At 42.4% G+C, this 10461-nt stretch overlaps 1 protein-coding gene across 1 annotated transcript in view; it reads left to right on the top strand.

Moving 5' to 3' along the window:
• Window positions 1–10086, top strand: part of LOC104509537 (netrin-4-like) — a 46483-nt gene extending 36397 nt beyond the window's left edge. Inside the window, exons 6-10 of the mRNA XM_010151507.1 lie at window positions 5833–6046; window positions 6804–6940; window positions 7933–8001; window positions 9153–9323; window positions 9950–10086. Of these exons, the coding sequence (XP_010149809.1) occupies window positions 5833–6046; window positions 6804–6940; window positions 7933–8001; window positions 9153–9323; window positions 9950–10086 (728 nt within the window). The remainder of the gene's footprint in view (window positions 1–5832; window positions 6047–6803; window positions 6941–7932; window positions 8002–9152; window positions 9324–9949) is intronic.
• The last annotated feature ends 375 nt before the right edge of the window (window positions 10087–10461 follow it).

Genomic DNA, 10461 nt, shown 5'->3' with positions numbered 1-10461 from the left:
TTCCTTGACTTAAGAGGTATTCTGAATCACAGGCCTGCACTAGCGTTCCTGTTGGTTGAGATGAATCTAACGGGTTAAGTAGGTAAGCATGACCCTATCTGTGCATGATTCAAGTCAATGGGACCTTTCACGGGTGTGCAAAGGCATGCATGAACGCTTGCCCCATCAAGATATAAGGAGAGTAGTGCAGTTCACTCTAGAGAGCCTCAGCTTTTACAGTCTGATGTGTGCACGATGCTTGTACCTGTGTGGAAATAGAAGGGACAGTACAGATATAACTACAGAGTTAAGAGAAACCTGTGAGGGGGGTGATTAGTCTGTGCCTTTTTTCTTTTATTTAAGGTGAGGAGAATTCCCACAATGAGATTTGACAAATTACCTTAATAGGGTACTGTTTTGTATGATGAAAGAACTCATCCCCAAACACTTCCCTGTGTGGTTTGCAGGCAGTGTGTAACTGTGCACTTCATGTTATGCTGTACCTCTGCAGAGTGTTTTCAAGGAATGTTTCATTCTTGGTTACTAACAGTGACAGCAAAACCAGAAACACCAGTGCAGTCCAGCAGAGTTAATTTGGTTAGAACAGACTCGGTTTGACAGAGGGAAGATTTCACCTCCAGGACTGTTGTCAGCTCCTTACACCTAGAGCTGACATTGAACGGAAAGGCCTCATGCAGGATGTGACATAGAGACCTTCTTCCCCATCCTTTAGGTTGCAAAACTTGCATTGCTATTAAACTTAATCTGTTGTGGTTTGAGTAAATTGTTCAGGTTGTGTGAGCCTAAAATTCAGGTTGTGTGAGCCGAAAACCAACTCTGGTTATTCAGTAAAAAAACATTTACTGCTTTGAGAATCGCTAATATGTAAGAAATTAGGCAATTAGACCACCAATACATTTCTTTCATACCTCAGCCTGCTGATCATAAATTGAAGAGCTGCCACTTCTGGATTAGCATGTTTGTGAGGATTTAAATATACCAATTCCAAGGCATCATCTCACTTTGAGAAAAGCATGCTAACACCACTAATGAAAAACACACCCACTGGGCAAGTGCTGAAAAGCAGTAATAAACTGCAAACAGCACACTGAATGGATGATTTTGGTGAGAGCAACCTGGTCCTCAGCTTCCCATTTTGAACTTGGAGGAAAAACCCAAAAACCTCAATGGGAGATCAAAACTTGACCCTTGTGTACAGTAGATACTGAGCTGGGAAAGGAAATCTGATGAAAAAGCTGAATGAAATGCTGTGCTAATCCTTTTGAGAAAGCACGCTTGAAGAGTGCTCTGCCATCCAGAGCAAAGTCTAGGTTCAGCTGTGACATCCCCCTCAGGCTCCCAGAAAGTTAACAGGACACTGCCCAGGCCCAGAAAAAGAGTCTTTAAGCATTAGTCATAATAATGAACAGCATTCTCTCCTAATCACTGCTAGAGAAAAAAAAAAGTTGTATAACAATTGGATGTCCTGGCACTATCCAAACCACCCTTTGCTGACCCTCCAATGTGAGACTGCAAAGACATTCCCTTGAAAAAATGAAAATCTGTTGAATTTTGACATGTAAGTGTGAATCTGCTATTCCTTTTTGTCTGCAGAGGTAGCCTGCCTCTCATCCCTTTGCATCTCCTGTTCCTAGCAGCTGGGGATGAATGAGAGCCAGGTCACGTGCAGAGCCTTGTTTTGACACTGCTTAGATCTATATTAAAAAAAAAAAAAAAAAAGAAAGAAAGACATGAGAAGAGCCCCAGAGCACAGCACACACCTGCCTGGTATTGGGGGTGACAACACGGGATTAAGTGGTTTGGATGTAGACTTGTACAGGAGCTTTGACTCGGAAGCCTAATCGTTTCCTAACCAATGGTTAGAAAAGCTGCTGTATCCTTGGCTCTTCCTGTGGCTTATTTGGAGGCTTAAAGGATCCTTCTGAAATGGCACTATCTTTTGTACTCACCCTTTGCTTAGCTTAAAACTAATGCAGGCATGTAGACCCATTAAAAAGGGTCTCCAGGAAAACAAGCTTTTTTTACTCTAAGCACAAGGGTTGAAAATTAAAATGTGCCCTGATGCACGTGCGCACACACCACTAAAAAGCTCTGCTTCTCATCCTTTTACTTCTGAGCAGAGGGAGTGAACTTTTAATTGTAATATCACAAAGGGCTGATCACATTCTGGTTCAAAGTCTGTTGTAACCGGCCTTGACCACACACACAGCTGTCTATCTTCTTCCTTCACTTAGGAAACATCACTGGCTGAGTCAATTCCCACATCTAACATACTTTAAAAATTGCCCTGATTTAGTCATATGCTCCAAAGACGCCCATGTATGTATTTCTCATTCAAAAGGCTTTGAGTTTTCATTTTGCCTGTTTTTCATCAAATAGCCGGAGTCTGCTCATATCTTACCAGTATTATTAGATAGAAGGTTAAGGCAAGATGCCCCAAAGTCCGCTGAATTACTTGGAGCACTTGCTATTTCCCTGTAAGTTGGGGCCATGTTGTTGCAACCAATATTATATTTTACATCTGTGTCTAATTACATGGGAAAGACAGCTGTGCTGAGGGCAGACAGATTTATTGAGGACTTGAGCAAAGACTGCCATATGAATTATTCATTTTTCATTATTCCTTATCTCCTCCTTTTTACAGTAGTTTCTGACAAAAAAACCTTAGCATAGGAGTCAGACTAAAAGGCAAGAGGATACTTTGTGACACTTTGCGACTGATCGCCAGTCCTAAAGGACAACGATGAAGTTTTTCATTACACTGCTGTCAAGGGGAGAACCCAAATAAACCAGCCATCTCTGAGCCAGAGCTGTCTGCACACCGTCCCTAACATAATTGATGATGCCTTTGACAAACAAGGCCATTGTCATGTCGGCTGGTGTTTTGTTAGACAGGGAGGCAGATGGAGAGAAAACTAGGGTTTGCCAAGAGAAAAGAAGCAAAAATCAGCAGCGAAAGATGCTGTGTTGTCAAATATTGGGAAATGTAAAAGGGTGAGGTTTTGGAGACTTGCTTTTATGTTCCTTCACTTGTGCAGTTTATCTGCAAACCTCTGGTTCTATTAAACAGATAAAACCCTGTCATCAACAGCTGCCCCTTCAGCATGTGACATGTGGGCTCTTATTTTGGGAGTTACCTTAGATGCGCAACTGGGATTTTGGCTGTAATACTCTGGAAGCCAGACAATGTACACACCCAAGCTGAAATGCTAAATAAACACAGACTGAGCGAAGCGTTCGCAAGCCACTTGTGTAACTCATCTGAAAGTGTTGTACATTTATCGAGTCAGTGTGCTTTCTGACCCACCAGAAGCTGTCCCAGTTTCTAACTGGGGCATATGACCCACAGTTCATTTGGGAACTTTCCTGAGCTGTATCCCCAAAATGAGGAGGGGTGTGGGGGACGCTTTTTTTCCCTACCTTCTCATCAGCTTCTGCCAGTGCTGTCAGTCACTGTCCTGTAATGCTTTCCCTTAGGGATAGGATGGGAGAAGGCCTCATCTTCCTGAATCGGGATCTAGTCTCAGTTGGTGATAGGTAGTCTAACGATGCTGATGATTCACCCATCTGTTATGTGACCCTAACTGATGAAACCTGAAAACCAGACATAAGATAGGAATAAAGATGGTCCCAGAAGTTGCAGAAATATAAGAAATCTCCACAGGTAGGTCCTATGTACAGAGACATTACAGTGAAATCAGAAACCTGGATTCAAGCCAACCCAGATGCTGGCAACCTCTTATTTCCTGTGGCTCAGACCTGTCTGCAGTCAAGGATGTGTGTGCTTCCCCTCCTTATCCCCGAATCTGTAACATCCATTTTCTTCAGTGATGGACAGAACTAAGTGTCTCCTCTTCTAGGGTGATGTAGTCAGCCCTGCAAAAATCTGGGCAAAAATAACTCAAGTTGAGCAGCAACAAATCAGAACTTGCCTTTGAAACTGTCAGTGCTAATGAGCACTTCATTGTTACACCTGCTCTCCAGAACTGACAGCAAAATCCCCGGGTTTGCTCCCAAAGTCAAGACTGCTTTGTGACAAACAGGCGAGCCTGCTGCCATCCGCCAACCAGCTCATTGTGTTGAGTACATTGCCCATGACAGCACGCTTATTTTCTGTCCTTAGGCTATTGTACTAGTGTCCCTTGAAAACAACGGACTGAGATCTGTCTACAGCAGAGTGTAATAATATTATTAAAAATATTGGCATAAAGAACACAGGGCATGGTGAAAAAAATAACTATGTAGTAAGCAGATCATAAGAGAAATGCCCTTTAAACAAAATTGCTCAGCCTTTTTCTTGTACTATTTTCCAAAGATATTTTCTTTTCCCGAGCATCAACTGTGAGGCTGCAGATGAAAGTGAATCTTTCCCTGCTACATTTAACTCCCTATAGTCATGAACTCGTCCCTTGCCCTTGGAAAATGATGTGTGGAATCAGCGTGGTCATTTGGTCTCTTATCTGTGAGCTCATGAAGAAAAGTAGTTTGATTAGAAGCAATGATGGGCAAACTTCAAAAGCTTTGGAGATCATGTTTGGTTCAGATAAGTATCCAAAAGGCTGGCCTCTGATCCAAGCTATCCAAACACCCTGTGTGTCCAACATTTAACTGAAAATCTCTGTTAAAGAGGGTCTTAGCCACAAGATTTTATTTCTGGCCTCTTCCAGATGGATGAAGTAGTGATGCGTTTCCTTTTCAGTCCCTGCTACAAGCAAAAGCCAGGGCATGCTGCTTTGTTAATACAAAAAATGAGGTGAAATATGAAGGCCGGGAGTTCAGCTCAGTTCTCATGTTAATCAAACTTGTCTGAATATCAGAAATGAGTGAGTATGTTTATTGCTTGTGTTTCACCTCTGCAGAGATGTTGGCACAAGGCTTGACCATCTCAGCTAGCCTCTGCCCTGATGGAGAGGACTCAACTGTGTTGGCTTTGCACCACTATATATTCACCTCATTCCCTGATGGTGTCATGTTGGGAATGTACTGGTGGGGGGGGATTATGACAGTTCATTGTCTGTGAAGGCAGAGTTGCCCACAGGAGCTGTAACTTTCTGCTTTATTGCCAGGTTGACTTGAGTTGCCAGGCTGGTGTCAAACTGGCAACAGCATTAGAAAGAATTGGGTTATTTTCCTCCTATTTCCTCATCTCCAGCTCCACGTAAAATAAGTCTAGTGAGTTTAGAGATCTTCCCTTATTCTGTCCACCTGCCTTATAACAAATCTGCTCACGTATTTGTACAAAGAATTTCATCAGCTTCCTTACACACATACCGCACTGCATGGTGAGATGTGTCCCTTAGAACTCACACTGAAGGAAATTTGTGGACTCTTTAGAGGCAGAAATTAAAAAAAAATGTTTTGGGTCATCTGAACCACCCACATAAGCCACATCTAGCCCCAGAGGAAACAGCAGTTTTGTGATCTCTGTGTTCACAGGAAAGACAACATAGGCAATAGCTATCGTTTTTTACCTCGTCCATGCTAGTGAATCTTCTGTGAAACACTTCAAAAGCGAATCACCTGCAAGCCCCTTTAGAAATAAACACACAGTGGAGGCTTCCTGCCACTGCTGCAAAACCCTACCTGGTCAAGATTTGTGTGGTTGGAAGAACTGACGCTCACACAGAAATGGGTCCCAGTTGTACTTGTTTTGCTGTGCTTAATGAGTTTAAAAGAAACAAAAATATTGCAAATGTGGGCTGACAATGCAATGTTTACTGGTTCTTAAAGCTACTGAGCATAAGGAAGAAGGCACGAGTTTATCAGCTTTGCAAAAATGTCACTTGACCCCTGGGCACGTAACCTCAGTCACCTCTTACCGTATCTCCATAGCTTGCGCCTGCCAGCCAATGGGTTCTGCCAACGCAACTTTCAGCAGAAGCTGGCGATGCCACCCCAAGACGGGATTCTGCTACTGCAAGCCAGGTGTGGCGGGCCCCAACTGCGATAGATGTCTCATGGGCTACTGGGGCTTTGGAGAAAATGGCTGTCGCCCTTGTGACTGTGCCAGAGACTGCGACCAGCATACTGGAAACTGTTTCAATGGGTAAAGAAGCCCTCCTTTGGGTTCACTTAGAGATGGGGTTCTACAAAGCGAAAGAAAGATTAACTGAAATACTGCAGCAGTGACAGTAATTGGAGGATGCCGTAGGGTGCACAATCATTTGAAAAGGTGGCTGTAAATCATAAAAGGTTTCTTAGATTCCATTTGGTGGCTGGCACACTCTTAAGTCCATTGTATTATCCAAGGCAGTCTTGAAATGATGACTTTTTGCATTAATATTAGGCATCTCCACAACCCCATGGAAATATGTACAGCGTGTTTAAGTACACGTTTGCCTTGGAAATAAATGGAAGAGTCTGGAGAGCTTGCCTCTCATCTGTGCCCAGGGTAAAATGAATTACAAGGTCTCCCTCTTGTTTCTAGAGGGCAGGGATCTGTACCCCAAATGTGCATGAGTCAGGACACAAATCCTATGATTTGCTGAGTGACTGCAGTTTGGTGGGGTCCCGCAGGTGTCCTCAGCTCCTAGTGACATCATCAGGTGGTCACTAACTTTGAGTTACTTAACTCAGTAAAAAAAAAACCCAAACAAAGGCAAAAAAGGCCCAATAGTTACATTTAAAAATGCTATGTCAGCAGTGGTAAGGCCTAGATCTTGTGATATGTGATATATGCCATGAAGTCACTCCCAATCTCAAGAAAGGAACTCATCTGTCTGGAGACAGCCACATGCTATACACACCTGCTTCCCACCCATCTCATGTCCCAACCACGTCTTCTGTTTTATGTGTTCCCCCAGCTATGACAATGAGCCATTCTTTAACATCCCCATTGGGGGACGAATCCCTGACCTTGTGCAAACGCCAACCAACGAGAGTGAAGAGGAGTGGAAATGGAATGATCATGAGCAAGGATTTTCTGCACTGAGGCACCCAGGTACAGCTCGGAGTCTGAAAACATTTAGTAACCTACCTCAGTGACAGATTTTTCTTCTCTCCACCCTGATTTAAATTCCCCTACTCATTTCTAGCTTGGCTGCCCCCCTGCTGCTGGCACCACCTGCTAATCTGAACTATAGAGGTTATCATTGCACTTATATTGTTACTTTCCAAACCAACTTGCTACCAATTTTTGTTTTGGGAATTGGTAAGTCATGAATAAGGTTGTATGGGAAAAATACTCTTCTTTTGTTGTCATGATTCTAGTTGTACTGCTGCTGATGTTACACAGCTCTTTCTCAAGCATTCAGCTGCTGCTAAGAACTCCAAATGCCATTTGTGAGAAGATCATGTCACTGACACGCACCACCTCTGGGGTGGCATGCAAGTGATTTTAGGAGTAAGGTATTTGTAGTGACACAACAGCCCAGGGGAGAAAGCAAAGTATATTGTATCCAGCCACAGTGACAAAGTAAGTAGGCTTATAGGATGAGGTGGAGCCTTTAGTACTTAAATAGTTCTCAGCTTTGCTTGCCATGGATGAAGGCAGCACTTAGAGCATCAATGGCTTTGGAAGACCAGAGGTAATAGTGACACCTATTGTGTACCTTGGCTTTTCCGAGAGGATTATTACCTTAATACCAGGGAGGATCAGTATTTCTTATGGGATCAAAGACAGGTGTTATTACTTACATGATTTATCCCTGCATCTGATTCTTACAAATGTCTTTCTTAGTATCTGTTTATTAACCATACAACAGACCCCATGAGGGCTGCATTTTACTTGACAGTACTGATCAGATTTCAGAACAATTATTGTATCATCTAACAGGAAACAGATCTGCAAGCAACTGAGCTCAGTCTCAGTCTTAAGGTCCATCCAGATTATGGGAGCTATATAACTTTATAAGTGAGTACCATTTGCTTTTCTTTTCTCTCTCATGTCCTGGCTCTTCTCCAACCCTTCCTGTTCTGTGGCTCCCCTGCTAGAAAAGTGTGTGTGCAAAGAAAAGGTTCTTGGAAGCGTCGCTGACTTCTGCCAAATGAAATATGCTTATGGTAAGTGGTTAACATGCCCTCAGGGTATGATAATTTCACCATGTTCTCTCCATGCATGTTATTAGCTGGTAGGTATGAAAAATGACAGGACTGGCTAAGTCATGAAATGAGAGGTAGTATTTCTCCTGCCTTTTTTGTCTAGTGACATGTCCCATTTGTGATCAGAACTGAACAGCCTTTTTCATACAAGGCTTTGTGGTGGCTCCCTTCTGCCCAGTTAGCTTCCCCCCTTTACAGCAGGAGCGCTAGAATCTTCACGCAGTGACACAGTTGGCCTCTACACCAAGAATAAAAGATAAAAACCTTGCATCTAGACTGCCATTGGTTTTCCACTCATTGTGCAGGTTCAAATGGCCACACTTGTTTACCAAGAATGTATGTAATAGTGTGGTTTATGAACACCTGGTTCATGCCATCACATGAAGCAAGAAAGGACAGCTCTGGGATCCAAAGGTTTGATGTGCTTGTGTCATGACACAACAAAGCCTGCCTGTGGGGCTGATCTAGATGAGACTACCCTGCCAAAAAGTTATGGGATGCTATCAAATTAAAGGAACAGAAATTTATCATGGCAACCAGATGTTGGGCCACAAAACAAAAATGCTTTTTCTGGTTTGTTGTGCAATCATGGAATTTTAGCCATGTGACATGCCTGCAGTCTGATGGGAAACTTCCTGACTTCCTTCCTGCAGAGCAGACAGTCCCTTCCCACGGGACAAAATTTTTCAGAGGCCAGTGTTAAAGCTTGATACAAGTTTTCAAACTGCAAAATATAAGCCTAGAATCAGTGCATTTGAAATCCAATTCTTAGCTGCTGATGTAATTTTTTTCCACTCTTCCTATGTATACACACAAGTGCTTTCCTACGATTTCTGAGAATTTGGCATCAGCCCATTAAAAAGTACAGTTGCTAAACAACATGGTGAAAGGATCAGTTAACTACTTCAGTAGAAAAATTTAGTTTCTCTTGTCCAAATTTATTTAGAAGAACCATGACTGAAGCAGACAGGCATTGGAATATATTTTCTGTACAGCTGCAGTGGTTTTTCATGTTTTCTTTCAAGGTGTTAAAATTCTACTTTTTAGAAGCATAAAACAAAATTAATTTACAAATTTATTGTCGGTGTCTACCTTGATATGTTTTCTGGCAGTGATAAAAGCAAGAATCCTATCAGCTCATGACAAAGGGACCCATGCAGAAGTTGTTGTGAAAGTGAAGAAGGTCCTGAAATCAGGCAAAGTGAAAATTGCTCGGAGCAACAGAAGCATATACCCAGAATCCTGGACCAACAGAGGATGTACATGTCCTATTCTCAACCCTGGTAAGGACAAAATGCTTACCAGGTATTTTCCTTCCCCTGTAAACAGTGGTGATAATTGATTATGAACATTAGCTCCTACTCAACACTTCCCATCAGCCTTTCTGGGACAGAGTCCTTCGATACATCCACACCAGAGAGGAAGGCAATAGACAGCTGCAGTAAAAAGCATTTTCTTATCAGATAACAAGTTTTACCAAAAAGCCCAAGCCTCCCTGGAAATGTTTTACTTTCAGTGACTTTATTAGATCTTCCAGGATATTTGTGACTAGAAGAATGGTTGTGACCTTAAAACAAAGGTCAGACAGATCAGGCTCAAACCTGGTCCTCAGCACATGGAGGTGTTGAATTTGTAAGTGGTAAGGCCACTAGAACTAAAGCGATTTGTTGTAATTCCTGAGCATAATGATGTGACAGCATTGAACTCGTGTGCCCAGGAGTCAACACTGCCAATATGCATGTGAAAGTATGTATTCACATAAGATGGGACATGCATAAACTGCATGAAGCTGGCCAGGATGCTACATGCCAGATCCTTGTGAAATAAATAAATTCTGCATTTACTTCTGTTTTCTTCTATTTACTGACTGAAGTTTACTTTTTTTTTTTTCCCCCACTCCCCCAACTAGGTACTGACTATCTTATAGCAGGCCAGGAAGACTCTAGGACCAGCAAACTCCTTGTGAACATGAACAGCCTGGTGAAACCCTGGAAAGCATATCTGGGGAAACAAGTATCAGATATTCTTCGAACTGGGTGCAAATAATTTCTGCTTCAGAAGTTACAGTGCTGAACTTTGCCATTTAGTAACACTGCAGTGAAAGGTGTAGTTAGTTCACGCGTTTCCATTCAACGTGCTCGTAGCTGAAGTGATGAAAGCAGACTTACTACCCTTTCTCCTTTCACGTGCTTAGAAAGGAAACTTGGAACATGACTTTTTTCAAAAAATGCACAAGACTTGTCACACAATTAGCTAGTACATCACACATAGGTTACAAGTCAGTTCTTAATTTGAGCCTGATTCCACACACCCAGAGAATCATTTTACAAGGCAAAACTAAAGATATGGATTAGCGTTTCCATACTTCAGGACAGAGCCTGATATTAATGTGTATAAGCTACTTACATAATGCATTCATTA

Source organism: Eurypyga helias, unplaced genomic scaffold (assembly GCF_000690775.1).
Source record: "Eurypyga helias isolate BGI_N326 unplaced genomic scaffold, ASM69077v1 scaffold23705, whole genome shotgun sequence".
Lineage (NCBI taxonomy): Eukaryota > Metazoa > Chordata > Aves > Eurypygiformes > Eurypygidae > Eurypyga > Eurypyga helias.
The sequence above is the reverse complement of the archived record's forward strand: the minus strand, read 5'-3'. Positions and strand labels throughout refer to the sequence as shown.